The sequence below is a fragment of the Octodon degus genome, unplaced genomic scaffold (assembly GCF_000260255.1).
Source record: "Octodon degus isolate 3935 unplaced genomic scaffold, OctDeg1.0 scaffold00092, whole genome shotgun sequence".
NCBI classification, from domain to species: domain Eukaryota; kingdom Metazoa; phylum Chordata; class Mammalia; order Rodentia; family Octodontidae; genus Octodon; species Octodon degus.
Genome location: NW_004524668.1, coordinates 4,969,726 through 4,985,168, shown reverse-complemented (window position 1 = coordinate 4,985,168; position 15,443 = coordinate 4,969,726). Strand labels below are relative to the sequence as shown.

At 38.6% G+C, this 15,443-nt stretch overlaps 1 protein-coding gene across 1 annotated transcript in view; it reads right to left on the bottom strand.

Annotated features, from left to right (window-relative positions):
• Hp1bp3 (heterochromatin protein 1 binding protein 3) overlaps positions 1 to 15,443 on the bottom strand; it is a 43,630-nt gene that overhangs the window by 7,443 nt on the left and 20,744 nt on the right. Inside the window, exons 7-11 of the mRNA XM_023722449.1 lie at positions 15,258 to 15,277; positions 12,576 to 12,656; positions 11,209 to 11,363; positions 6,998 to 7,088; positions 794 to 953 (exon numbers count right to left, since the gene is read on the bottom strand). Coding sequence (XP_023578217.1) covers positions 794 to 953; positions 6,998 to 7,088; positions 11,209 to 11,363; positions 12,576 to 12,656; positions 15,258 to 15,277 — 507 coding nt within the window. The remainder of the gene's footprint in view (positions 1 to 793; positions 954 to 6,997; positions 7,089 to 11,208; positions 11,364 to 12,575; positions 12,657 to 15,257; positions 15,278 to 15,443) is intronic.

Genomic DNA, 15,443 nt, shown 5'->3' with positions numbered 1-15,443 from the left:
AAAAAAAAAATGAGAAGAAAAATGGAAACAAAACATAATTTATAAATGGGTAATGGAGGAAACACTGAAAGGACAGTAAGGGAATCTGACACAAAGAAACAAGTTATATCATGTACAGATACAAATTTTCTATGATGAATGTGATCATTATGTGTATTAAAATGTACCAATTAAATTCTAACTTGGATAGCACTAGGGAGGCTGAGGTAGGGGGATAGCTGTGAGTATGAGGCCAGCCTGAACTGCATAGTGAGATCCTGTCTCAAAACAAAAACAAAACCTGCAAAACTAGGGGACCTAACATATTCTGACCTAGCTGCTTTTATTTTTGACACAGGGTCTAAGTTGCCCAGGCTGGGTTTGAACTCACAATCCTACTTGCTTCAGTATTCCAGAGGGCTGGGATTATAGTAAGTCATTATGCCTGGCTTTCTTTTTTCTTTTCTTTTTTTTTATAAATGGCAAGTCTGTAAAGCTATTCTATTCTTTTTTTTTTTTTTTAATTTATTTGTGTGTGTGTGTGTGTGTGTGTGTGTGTGTGGCCAGCTCAGCCCACCAGGGGGCGGGGCTGGCTGGCATGTGGTGCTGGGGGATTGAACCGCGGTCCCTGTGCTTTGCTAAGCTTGTTCTAAGTAGGTGCTTTAGACCACTGAGCCATCTCACCAGTCCTCTCTCTATTCTTGTTTAGTTTTCATACAGTCAGTGGTTAATGCATCAGTAGCATGATCACTAAGGTATTGTCACAAGAAAAGTCCCCTAATCCTGGTGAAAGGCACACAACTCTGACTCTTACTTTGATAATTAGAATTGGTCCCTGGGTGATTCTCCAGGACATACTTCTTCAGAGCAGTGGTGGAGCATGTCTTCGGCTCATTCATGGCAGCAATGGCAGACAAGATTGCATATTCCATTGGGCTTCCACCAAGCAGGGGTTTCTCCCCTGATTTCTTCAGCTGTTTTCCAAGGAGGAAGAGAAAAGCATCAAGACAACACTCCCAAAGCAGCTCAAGACAAGACTCCTCTGCACCAGGTGGGTCGGAGTTCCTGCATTAGCACAGATATGTTTTACAATAAATTGTCAGGTTAGGGACTTTCTCTTCTCATTCACCAGGTAGTCAATCTAACTGAGGAGTCTTAACCCTCCAAAGGTTTTTTTCCATCTACTCCTCTATCTTAGAACAGCAACCAAACAGCCAACCTAACTCAAAAGATATGCACAGTTCCATCCCAATGAGCAGGTTAACTTGATAAATCCCCAATAGACTAAGACTTTGGAAAATATTTTATTTTATTGCACCTAAAAAATCAAATAGTTATTATAAGAAATAGCATTCTTAATACTATAAGGAAAATAACAAAGGAAAGATTTCATAAGTATTTAGGATAACATATAATAGAAACATTACACAGCATATTCGAAAGCTGAAAAACTGAAGAACAAAGATTAGCACCAATAAGAAAAACAGGGATAGAAAAGAATGTTGTAATGTAGATGCTGGTTCTTAAAGAGTGGTTCGAAAGTACATACCTGGAGGTTCTTGAGACCCTTTCAGAGGATCTAAAAGTCAAAACTATTTTCATAATGAAAGGAACATGTGAGCTACCTTGTACTGTGCTGACATTTGCACTGATGGTGAAAAAAATCAATGTTTGGTAAAACTGTTGCCATCTTACCACAAATTAAGGTGGAGGCACAAAAATGTTCACTTGTTTTCTTCTCTATCACATACTTATGGTTTAAAACAAGAAACTTATTTTACTTAAGAACAGCTCTGAAGCTGGAAATGGTGGCACACACCTGCAATCCCAGCACTCTGGGAGGCTGACACAAGATTATCACAATAAATTTAAGCCCAGTCTGGGCAACACTGAGGAACTCAATGTAAAAATAAAAAAGAAAAATGGCTGGGGATGTAGCTCAGTGTGAAGTCCCTGGGATCAATCCCCAGTACCGGGGAGGAAAAAAGCTCTTGATGAAGTACAAAACAATTGTTTTTAAATCTCAACTTGAATATATATGTCTCTTAACTATTCATGGGAGGAAATGGGAAGGTGCACTGAACAAATCTGCTACATACAAAGGTACAATTGTGTTCTTAAGAAAACTTGCCTGTGTGATTACAGTTGTGAACTGAATTAGTCAGATTTTTATGGAATTTCCTTTTTACTTGAAGGAACAACTGATAGATCAACTACGGTTATTTGGACTTGGGAGATCAGGTAAACATGACCTTGAAAATGAATTAAGTAAGCCTCTCACTCCAAGAAAAAAACCAAAACCAAAAACAGTATTTGTCACCACTGGCAAAGGTCAACCTTTCAAATAAAAATTTAAATTCTGGAAAACTTTCCTATCTACCACTATGACAATGATACCCTGTAATATTCAACAATCATTCTTATGAAATCAGCAGCTGATACCAATGGCTGTGTAATTTTGTTACCATATGATGAGATGACAATACTTTTAAGCATTGTGCAGAATTCAGTAAGCCACTGCTTTTCAAAAAACCAATGTATGCTTGGTTAAAAGATCCATTCAAACATCAAGACAGACAAATCAATTTTAAGGTAAAGAATAGAAGAAGCTCACTGATATGGTTTCAAGTTTCATGTAGTAACTAAACTTTAAGGGATTACCATAAAAATGAGTGTACTGCCAGGGATATAGTTCAGTAGTACAATGCCTGCCTGGCAAGCACAAGGTCCTGGATCTGATTCCTGGTACTCCCTCCTCCCAAAACAATGTCAGGTGTGGTGGCACATGCCTGTAATCCTAGCACTTGGGAGGGCTGAGGCAGGAGGACTGCTGCAAGTTTGAGGCCAGCCTGGGCTACAAAGTGAAGGCCAGTCTGAAATGCACAGTGAGACCCTGTCTCAGACTTTAAAAAAAACAAAAAACAAACAAACAAAAAAAGTACCATATTAACAAACAAAAACAACACCCTCAAAACACAACCACATCAGTAGAAGTATTTTACAAATCCAACAGCCATTTATGATTAAAAAACAAAAACAAAAAAAACCCTCCCCAAAACCAGTAATATAAAATTCCCAATAAAGGGGGGGGGGGCAGAAAAAAAATACCCAATAAACTAGTACTACACAAGGGAACTTTCTCAAACTGACAATACAGATCTATGAAAAATCCACAGCTAAATTGGGCATGATGGTTCAAGGCTATAATTCTAGCACTCTGAGAAGTTGAGGTAAGAGGATCATAACTTAAGAGCACAGCCTAGGCAGCTTAGTGAGATCCTGTTTCAAAATAAAATATAATGGGGCTGGTGAGATGGCTCAGTGGTCTACAGCACCTGCTTAGAACAAGCTAAGCTAAGCAAAGCACAGGGACAGCGGTTCAATCCTCCAGCACCACATGTCAGCCAGCCCAGCCCCCTGGTGGGCTGAGTTGGCCACACACAAAATAAATGAATAAATAAATAATAAAAATAATAATAAAATATATAGATATAAAAAGGGTTAGGAATGTAGTTCAGGGTAAAGGCCCAATTTTAATTGCCAGTACTTCAGGAATTAAAAAAAACAAAAACCTGAAGCTAGCTTAATGGTGCAAGACAGAATGCTTTCTCTTTAAGATAGGAAACAAGGCAAAGATGTGTGCTCTCATACGCCTAAGGGTTCTATCTACAGCAATGAGATAAAGAAAAGAAGCAAAAATATCCAGGTGGAGAAAGAAGAAATACAATTGTCTTTCAAGACAGATAATGAACAAGTAAATGTATTTATTCACCAAAGTGACAGGACAGCTGGGCGTGGTGGGCTGCATACCTTTAATCCCAGCACTAAAGCAGGAGGATCACAAGTTTGAGACCAGCCTCTGCTAAATAGTGAGTTCAAGTCTAGCCTGAATTAGATAACGAGACCCTGTTACCAAAAAATAAAAAAGTAACAGGACACAAGATTAACTGACAAACCAAACTAGTATTTCTACAAGTTAGCAGGAACAACCTGAAAATGAAAATAAGAAACCAATTCAATTCATTACAGCATGAAGAATAAAACAGGAATAAATGTAAGAGAAGAAATTCAATACATGTAGACTGAAAACCTTAAAACACTAAGAGATGGCATAACTAAAGAGATGTTTGATATTCATGGGTAGAAAAATTTGATAGAAAGTAAAAGATGGGGCTGGGGAGATGGCTCAGTGGAATAAGTGCTTCCCTGGCAAGCGCAAGGGCCTGAGTTCAATCCCCGGTTCCACCAAAAAAAAAAAAAAAAAAAAAAAAAAAAAAAGTAAAAGATAACAGGTCTCTCCAAATTGAGCTACAGATTCAATGTATTCCTACAAAAATTTCAGCTTCTCTTACTCCCAGATGGGGGTCTTAAAAGATTTACAACAAAAAATGCACAGGACTGAAGTCTAAACACTCATTAAAAAGTTAAAAGAGGACTCACAACCCCAAATTTCAAAGCTCACTATAATGATACAGTCATCAAGACAATGTGATGTGCTGACATTAAGGATTTCCATGTAGACCAACAGAACAGAGTTGAAGGGTCCAAAAATAAACCCTTTATAATAAACTGATGTGTGACAAGATGTCAAGACAATTCAATGAGGAAGAGAGAGTCTTTCAATACATGGTGCTGGGAAAACTACTGATATCTACATGCAAAAAGATGATACAGTATATCCTTACGTCATAATATAAGCAAAACTCAATAGAGAGCATATAATATTAGCACGTATTATAGAGCGCATAACATATAGAGCACATAATATAAGCAAAACTCAATATAGAGCACAAAACTCAAAGGAATAAAACTGAAAATATGAGTACACTTTTGTGGCCCCACATCAGGCAGCAGACCAATGACTCCACATTTAAAAAACTAACTGAAAAGAGACTTCATCAAAATTAAGTCCCAGAATTAAGTCTGTGCTCAAAAGATACTAAGAAAATCATCCAACCCACAGCGTGGGGAAAAATTTTTGCTAGCTGTTCCTCTAAGGACTATCTAGAATATATAAAGAACTCAAAAAAAAAAAAAAAAAAAAACCAGACCTGCAAAATGTAAAGACTCAATCCAAAAATGGGCATCTGAGATGAATACACACTTCTCAGATGAAGTACAAACAGCAAATATAATACATAGAAAAAGTTCAGTATCACTGGTCATTTAAGAGATGCAAATTAAAACAACACTGAGATTTCAGCTCAACCTAGAAAAAATGGCTATTATCAAGAAATCAGGGGCTGGTGAGATGGCTCAGTGGTCTAAAGCACCTACTTAGAACAAGGTTAGCGAAGCCCAGGGACCAAGGTTCAATCACCCAGCACCACATGCCAGCCAGCCCGCCCCCTGGTGGGCTGAGCTGGCCACACATACACACACATACACACACACACAAAATAAATAAATTAATTAATTAAAAAAAAAAATCAACCAATAACAAATGCTGGCAGGGCTGTGGAGTAAAAGAAACCCTTCTCCACTGTTGCTGGAGTGTAGACTGGTGCAACCACTGTGGAAATCAGTGTGAAAATTCCTCAAAGAACTAGGACTAGATGTCTCATTTAACCCAGCTATACTATATCCTTCTCAGTATCTTCCCAAAACAATTAAAGGTGTATTACAGTGATATATGCAAACTCATGTTTATAGTGGGACAGAGGGTACTAGCAAAATGTTAGAAAGAGCCCATCAGCTGGTGAATGGATAAGTGAAATAAATCACATGTGTGCAAATGCCACATTGTGAGAAATGAAAGTGTAAATAAGGAGTAAAATGTACAAAAGATATTATGAAACAGGAAGAAAATGTTCAAATGAGGAATGAGAGTAGGGAAGGAGAAAAGGAAAGAGTAAAAAGGGGGAAAAAAAGAAAATGAGAAAGGGGAAAAATGGAAACAGCTTTTGTAAATGTGGAGGAGAAGAGAGAGGTTGAAAGGAGAGTAGAGGACTAGGAAAAAAAATCAAGTTATATTATATACAGGTAGAAATTCTCTATGATAAATGTGATCATTATGTGTACTGATTCCTGGTACAGAAAGAAGAAAGTACCAATAAAATCTGATTGGAGGGAAAAACAAAACAAAACAGTAACCCATTATTCCCTTAATAAATCTATGAAAAGGAAAAATCTTTCCAACTCACAGTCTATGACAAGGGACTCCCCACTGGTCCTAAGGGACTCACCTTAGGATTGAACCCAAGGTCCTGTACATGCTAGGAAACTACTTTAGCATGAGCGAAACTACACCCTGAGCCCTTTTCATTTTGAGACAGGTCTTACTAAGCTGCCAAGGCTGGTATCCTCCTCCTTTGGGATCCCAAGTAGCTATGATTACAGGTGTGCACACCCCTACACAGCACAGGGGATTTTTTTTTTTTAGCAATGGGAATGCTCTAAAATAGAACTGTGGTGATAGCTATGTAACAGTGACGTTATTAAAAATTCACTATATTGGGGCCAAGGAGATGGCTCAGTGGAATAAGTGCTTCCCTGGCAAGCGCAAGGTCCCAAGTTCAATCCCTGGTTCCACAAAAAAAAAGAAAAAAAAAATTCACTATATTATAAATTTTAACTCAGATTAAGCATATATTAAGTTTGCAAATTATAATTCAGCAAGGCCGTTAAAAATCTATCTACAAAAACAAAAACAAAAAAACCCCGTATTTATCATTTGGGGTCCTCAATACATTTTTAGATTACAAAGCAGGTCCTGAAACCCCAAGGTTTTTTTTTTTAACGTGTATCTGGTGCAGGGCCTCACTGCATAGCTCAGACTCACAGTGATCCTTCTGTTTGCAAGCCCCTCAGTGCTGCAATTATAGGTGTGTGCCACCATGCCCGGCCTCAGTTGCAGCTCAGCGTACCTGGGAGCAGGGCCAGCATGGCATGTGGTGCTAGGGATCAAATCTTGGTTCCTGAGCTTGCCTAAGCAGGCACTTAGTTCATTAAGCTATGTCGCCGGCCCAATCCCAAGTTTTAAGAATCACTTGTCTATAATCAAGATTTGGCCTCTAACCTGGAATGTCCCCGATGCACCTTTGCCAGTTATTTGTTCTAACTGGCCTCTCTCTACTGCTCTCTGCAGAGCATTCTTCAACAGCTGAGGCCTGCAGAGAAAAACAGAAAAAGAAAAAAAAGTGATAATTACATGAATGAAAAATATATAGAAATTATCCCCCAATCTAAAGTTCTGGCACCTATTATAAGTAGTACCTTATTAAAATAAATAAAAATAATACCAAACTGCTGACATCTTTAATAAAGGGTATTCCTTTTATTTTTCTAAGTAAGGAAGTTAAATCATTACCTGTACATATAGAACCAGTTTTTTAAACTGCCAAAGCACTAAAAAAATCCTGGGCCACAATTGTGACTGGCCTATGCAATCAAATTGGACATGGTCTCTATGTTTGTTGTCCACGGTGGAGAGAGATTTGATTGGTCGCATCAATCGAATGTAATTTGTCAAGTTAGAATACTGACTTGAAAAAAAAGACCGACCGACCCGGCACATGCCTATTATCCCAGCACTGGGGAGGCTGAAAACAGGATTACTACATGTTTGAGCTGCATAGTGAGACCCTGCACAAAATACAAAAAAGAGTGCCTCAGGACAACTGAGTACATCTAAACAGGACTAGCTACTACATGTTAAATAATTATTTTGTTAGGATTGATGTTAGTATTACACTTATGTTCAACTTTTTTTGTCTGTACTTCAGAGCTTCCAAAACTGATTTTTAAAAAAACCTATTTAGTACAGGGTCTACAGGGTCTCACTACACAGACTGGATTTGTAGTGATCCTCCTGTTTTCAGGCTCCCAAGTGCTGGGATTACAGGCATGCACCACCATGCTCAGTCTCAACTGCCATCTCAGTGCACCCCAGGGGCAGGGCTGGCATGAGGACTGAATATCTGCCTAAGTAGGTACTGGCCCTCCAAAACTGGATCTTTAAGAAGTAGTAAGAGACAGGTACAGTGGCAGATGCCTACAACCCCAGTTAGGAAGTTGAGAGGAACAAGTGCAAGTTCAAGGTCAGTCTGGGCAACTTAACAAGACTTTGTCTTCAAGTAAGGGGTAAGGATAGAGCTTAGTGGTAGAGGGCCTGCCTAGCATGTACAAGACCCTAGGTTTAATCTCTACTACTGAGAGGGTAAAAAAAAGTATAAGGCAGTGGTGGCAAACCTTTGGCATATGTGCCACAGCCAGCTATTTATAATCACCAAAAGCTCTAAAGGTTTGCCATCAATGACACAAGGGTTTTTTTCCACCATGTGAAGACAGAAGGCAGTCAGACATCTCATCTCCAGAACTGTGAGAAATTCATTTATGTTTATAAACCAAAATAATGATAAAGTAATCAAGGCAAGACTATGATGTTATATTAAAGATTTGAGATCAAGGCAGCAAAGTGGATGCATGTATGTATGTATGAGGTTCAGGCAAGGCAAAGGTTCTGAGGCCAGTGAGAAAGATTAAGAAGAAACTGATGTGCAGTGCCTTGTAAACTATTTTTAGCACTCGGGCTTTAACTGTGAGAGGACTGGGAAGTGAATCTAAAGGTGATATGATCTTAGATTTTTAAAAAGTCTAATTAGTACTGCAATGTTAACAACATACTAAAGGAAAGCAGGAAAAAGCAGGAGGAAATTACTGTTCTAATACAGGTGATACATGAGCGAAGACAGAACAGATGATGGTAGAATGGTGGAATGGAAAAGAGTAACAGCAGAGGTAATAGCAAACAGTCTGTTTAACAATATGTTTTAAAAACAAAGTCGAGATAATTGCTTATAGATTTAGACATACATATGAAATGTTATCAGCATAAAGATAGATTTCCTAGTTTGAGCAACTGGAAAGATGAGTCCCCATTAACTAGGATGGAGGTACAGTGCTTTCTGAGGGGATGGGGATAATAATCAAGAGTTCAATTTTGGACATATAAGTTAAGACAACCTAGTGGTAATGTTGAACAAGTACCTGTATATACATCGGGTTGGAGGAAAGATATGGGCTAGATTAAATATTTGTGAATTTATACATGTGTACAGGTGGTACTTACAAGCTTTACAAGTGTAAAGCATTATCAAACAGGTATGGAGAAAAAAAACGAGGCCTAAGCTGCAGTAGAGAAGGCACCTTTACATTAAGAACTGAAGCAGAAACCTTAAGAGAAGAGGGGGCAGTAAGGCTGGAGTAAGACATCAAAAAGGTGTAGTATCTTGGAAAGGAAGGGAAGAAATGTATCAATTACAGGGGAGTCAATGTGCCAAACGCTGATGAGAAGGCAACAAGAACTACCAGTTTATTACTGAAATGTGCTATGTCAGTCTGATGATGAAAGGAAAAAATATTTCAGGCAAAGCTGGGGGAGGTGTAAGGTTTGGGCTTATAAGAAAATATAAAGAAAGAAATTATAGATAATACATACAGACAATTCATTGTATATATGTTTTTTTAAAGGGTGCTTTAGTTTTACAGTAACACATTACACTTGGGACCTTACTAATGCTAAGCAGGTGATCTACAACTGAGCCACATTCCCATCCCTGACAACTCATTCACTTCTTTTTTTGTGTGTGGTCCTTCTGAGACAGGGCCTCGCTATGCAATTAGGCTGGCCTCAAACTTGCAGCAATCCTCCTGGTTCAGCCTCCTGAGTGACTAGTTATAGGCATGCATCACCACACCTGGCCTGATAAACCCCTTTCTTACTCTTCTGTTTGGCCAAGCAAGCATGACTGAATTTCACATTAAATGTACAAACGACAGTAGTGTGATCAGAGATAAACAAAATCAGTATGGTTGATGGGGGGACCATTTCAAAGGAAAATGTTACCATTAAAAACCATCATGGAAGGTCTTCAGGTTCATTGGTATCTTTGAGTTGATAATTCACTATTGAAAGACACAAAGTTAAGCTGGGCTTAGTGATACATGCCTATAATCCCAGTACTTGGGAAGGCTGAGGCAGGAGGATTGCTCAGGGTTATACATTGAATTCAAGCTAAGCCTCGATTACATAGTGAGGTTTAAAACAAAAACAAAAAGCAAAAGCAAAAAGTTGAGGTTATGGTCTCTAGTCACCAAAAAGTAAATAGCTAAATGTGAAACATATTTCTACCATTAAATGAGTCTTACAATGTTTTTCTGGTCCACAGTTATGTATGATCCCTACCATCATACTTAAAGCATAAGAATTTCAAAATTTCTGCTTACATGATTTCCATTTCTTTTGCAATACTTCACTAAGTCTTTTATTAGGTTTTTTTTTTTTTTTTTTAAATTGGTATTCTTTTTTTAAAAAAACGTATTTGGTTTTTGCAAGGTCTCACTACATAGCTCGGATTTGTGGTGATCCTCCTGTTTTCAGCCTCCCCAGTGCTGGGATTACAGGTATACGCCACTACGCCTGGACTGTGGCTGGCTCAGCCTGTCCTGGAGGTGGGGCTGGGCAGCATGTGGTACCAGGGAATGAACCACAATCCCTGTGCTTGCCTAAGCAAGTGCTTTAGACAGTTGAGCTATCTCACAGACCCAAAACTGGTACTCTTAATTGTGTACTCTTAATTGGATACAAAGAACACTACGAAAGTTGAATATGGTGGTACATACTTGTAAATCTTAGCCAACCCTTCTGACTGAGGGACAAAGACTGAAACTAACCTGGACAACTCAGTGAGACCCTATCTCTGAATGAATGAATAGGCTGGGGACCTAGATCAGCACTCCTGAGGTTTAATTCCCAGTAGTACAAACACTACTAAGTGGTACTCTGAAAATGTTATTTAATATAAATAGCAGCATTAAACCAAACCAAGACAATGTGCATTACATAATCTTCTGTAGAAAGAACTCTGGATTAAATGCAGTTCTCCAAATTAAATACAGTTATTATCACAATAAAGATCTTCCATGAACACACTTAAAACACAACACTTTAGAAACTGCAAATTTAAACAAATTAATGTCTGCTTGAAGCCACACCTGAGCTAATGTGACAATTTAAATGATCACTCATCACAGGTAAACTGTACTCCAGCAAAGATCATATAAAAAAGAATTACATAGTTTGGTTTTAAAAACCTTCATATGAAATGAAAAGGAAAACATAATGGGGCCAAAACAAAACCAAAACACCAAAAAAAGGTTTCATTTTATGAAGAAAGGAGCTAAGGAACTAGCACATCATATTGCAAAATCTAGGTGAACGGCTAATACCTGATGTCCACTCTAAGCTTGGGGTAATACTGAGACACGTATTTCCTGATAAGACTATAGGAAGCTTCCTTAGGTTCACAAAGGCGAGTAAAGGCCAGTGGGAGGATATCCTCCAATTTCACTTGTGGTTCTGGATCCACTGCAGAGCTCCTCTTCTGAAATATAATAACAAAAGTTATGGTCACTACAGATTATAGAGCTTTCAGTCTTTATGTTTCTACCTATAACAAAGGTTTCCTTAGCTGACTGCCAAATCAACTGGCACGTGGAAAACTTACATTTTTTCCACCTTCAAATAAATCATACCAGGCTGGGGATGTAACTCAGAGGCACAGCTCTTGCCTAGTACAGCAGAGTACATGGTTCAAATCCCCAATACCACCAAAAACAAAACATACCATAGTGGAGTGAATGTGAGTTACATGGTAATTTCTTTCAGATAAAAATTTCCCACTGAGAATATTAAAAATATAAAGAACAGACTTTAAAGCTCTTGATTCAGTCTTAGCCTTCAGTAACAAAGAATGAAGTGCAGCATCAGATAACACTACACAAAAATTTAAAATATTAGAAAACTTTATCCAGGCATGGTGGCTAAATTTGCATGCTTGTAAACCCAGCACTTGTGAGGCTGAAGCAGGAGGATGGCCATCATAAGTTTGGGCGTGAGCTGAACAGTGAGTTTAAGGACAGCCTAGAAATGGTGGTGAGACCCTCTCTTTAAAAAAAAAAAAAAAAGTTTTATTTAAAAAAGGACAGGGCCGGGGAGATTGCTCAGTGTAATAAGTGCTTCCTGGCAAGCACAAGGACCTGATTTCAATCCCCGGTTCTGCCAAAATAAATAAAAAAATAAATAAAAAATAAAAAAGGACAAAACCCATCACAGTTATAAAAACAAAGGTACAGAAGAATTTTAATGATAATTACTGACATAGATGAATAAGCACTTCACTTTATTACTGCAGGAAAACTTTACATAAATGAAATGTGTTTTTGAGAGGGGGATACTAATATTTATAAAGAGAGGTTAAGACTGGCTCTAAAGAGGTTTTACACCTAGTGTTGGGTAAGTTATACTTACATACCTCCTCTAGTTTAAAAGATATTTTACTAAAAATAGATCAATACAGTTGCCAATAATTCAAAGTAAAGCATTTAGGACCATGGGCTTAACTGGGTTGGAGTACTAGGATCTGCAACATGGTTACTCTACATATTAGCTGGGCAAATTGCTTACAACTTCTCTAGACCTTAGTAGAAAGGCTGCACTTTGAATAGTGGCAAGCACACAGTAAAAGCTTAATGAATGCTGCTACCTTTATTAGGAACAGTACTTCAGTGCTCAAACTCTGGTATAGGTTTCTTACCTTTCTGTTTCTGGATTTCTGAGATGTTTTTCTTGATTTCTGGACCACAACGAAACTTCCAGATGCACCTTTTCCTTTTACCTAAATTAAGTTTTATTTAAAATTATTCCAGAATTCATATTTCTAACTTTATATTTGACTAAAAGAATTACACAGCGTGATGCCAGAGCTAATGTAAGTGCTGTTTAAGTTTTCAGAGAGAAAACAATAGGGGCCAGGGAGATGGCTCAGTAGAATAAGCGCTTCCCTGGCAAGCACAAGGGCCCGAGTTCAATCCCTGGTTCCGTAAAAAAAAAAAAAAAACCACACAAAATACAAAAACAACAGAAAGAAAACAATGGAAGAGACTTGGGAATGAAATCCTTCCTAATTATGGTAGCACGTAGCTCTTCGATACTGGATACCTATGAGGGTATTGTTTTGAGACAGGGTCGATGTGGTTCAGGCTGGCCTTGAACTCTCTATGTAGCCCAGGCTGGGCTTGAACAAGGATCCTTCTGCCTCATCCTCCAGCAGGTGGGGGTTACAGGCATGTGCCACCACACCCAGCTCCCTCTGAGCTTTTATTTTCACAGCTACAAAACTGAGGAAGATTGCTACTGTGATACTCAGTTAAATAATTTTTCACAAGCTCTCAAAACCTCCTAAAGACTAAAAACAAAATAACCAAAATTGTCCTATAGAAAGAAAAAAAAACCTCCTTAGAGTAAATGAAAAAATGCCTTGCTCTCTTGTAAAGAAGACAGCTTCTTGATAAGCTTTGACTCTAGTCTCAGGTCATACTGCTTCCCACAGTTGACCAGCGACAAATTATTCCCTCTGCATAGTCACCTGATAATTTAAAATACTGCACATTAAGATCTGTACAAATCTTACCACATATTTTCAGTATATTTTCATATACTTTTTTTAAAAAAAATTTATTTATTTATGTGTGTGGGGGTGTGGGTGTGTGTGTGGCCAGCTCAGCCCACCAGGGGGTGGCGCTGGCTGGCATATGGTGCCGGGGGATTGAACCGTGGTCCCTGTGCTTTGCTAAGCTTGTTCTAAGTAGGTGCTTTAGACCACTGAGCCATCTCACCAGCCCTCATACACTTTAAAGCTGATTAACAACCAATTTATCATACCTCAACATCACCTATATAACTATCAATTTAACAAGGTGAAATGCTTTTAGTATGCTAACTGTTGTGTAAGCATTAAAGTGAGGGTTTTTCTACAGAAACAAAAATAAGCCAGATACTAAATTTTTGTAAAGAAAAATATGAAGCCAACTCATAAGCTGTGCCTTTAATGATTGTATTGACTAAATAAGGCCTTTAAATCAATGATCATTTTAAAGGCTGTTTAAGTATTAACTTTACAGCATTTTGAGAAAGCTTAGGCTATACTTCACACAGTAGTAATTTGCTCTTCTATTCACTGAAGTACCCATCATCATCTGACACATGTAAAACAATATACATTTGCAAGGGATTTGGTGACAGTTTCTAAGCTGAGTGCAAATGCCTAATGGCACCGAATTCATCAAATTGTGCAGGAAGGTACAGAAAAAGTCAACAGAAAACTAGAAATGCGAATAAAGCATTTAGAACCATCTTTGTTAGCACCACAATACTGCTGGTAGTTACTGTCACTCTGGGCTTCTGAACAGGCAAAGTAAGACAATGTCCATTCTTTATTTATTTATTTATGTGTGTGTGTGTGTGTGTGTGTGTGTGTGTGGCCAGCTCAGCCCACCAGGGGGCGGGGCTGGCTGGCATGTGGTGCTGGGGGATTGAACCGCAGTCCCTGTGCTTTGCTAAGCTTGTTCTAAGTAGATGCTTTAGACCACTGAGCCATCTCACCAGCCCGACAATGTCCATTCTAGCTTTAGACATCTATGACTGGGATGGGGAGTGATGCTGGGGATTGAAACCAGGGCGTGTACCAGCTTAGGCAAGTGTTCTACACTAAACTATAAATACCAAGCCCTAGACTTCCAGGATTCTAATAAGTAACACTGGTAACTAAGGTATGCAAGGTCACAAAGGTAACACCTTAAATCAATATTGGTTCCAGTACTAATCTCAATTCACTCAGGCTTCTCCAATGCTCCTCTTACAGGTTTAGAGATTATTAAATTAAGATCAACTTTTTTTTCCCTTTTTTTGTGACAGTAGGGATTAATTCAGGGGTGCTGGATTAATTAGCGACATCCTTGGCCCTTTTTATTTTGTGACAGGCTTCCCTGTAACTTGTGAGCCTCCTGCCTTAACCTCCCAAGTAGCTGGGATAATATACTAAACATTGGCTCTTTCGAGGTAGGGTCTCACTAAATTGCCTTGGTGGGCCTCAAACTTGCAATCCTCTTGTCTCAGCTTCCCAAGCAGCTGGAATCCTCAGCATACTGCACCACACCTGGCCAACATGAGCTTATTTGTAAGTCAAGTAACAAATTTAGTCTTAAGGTAAACATGACAGAAACAATTATCACTTTTACTACAATAGTAGGATTCCTTAACCCTGCTTCTCATGTTCAGTGGTATATAAATTTTGGTACATACGGTCCCAAAAGAAACTCTAATTAAGGCCTAAGGGTGTACCTCAATAGTAGAGCACTTGCTTAGTACGCATTTGATCCCTAGCACGACATAACAAATAAATATCTCAATCTAAGTAAGAACACAATAAAAATATCACCATCATGTTTCTTCTGTTCTCTAAAGAATAGTTAGCTTAAAAAGGAGATTGGCACCACTTTTTTTTTTTTAATTTTATTTATTTATTTGGTGGGGGGGCCAGCTCAGCCCACCAGGGGGCAGGGCTGGCTGGCATGTGGTGCTGGGGGATTGAACCGCGGTCCCTGTGCTTTGCTAAGCTTGTTCT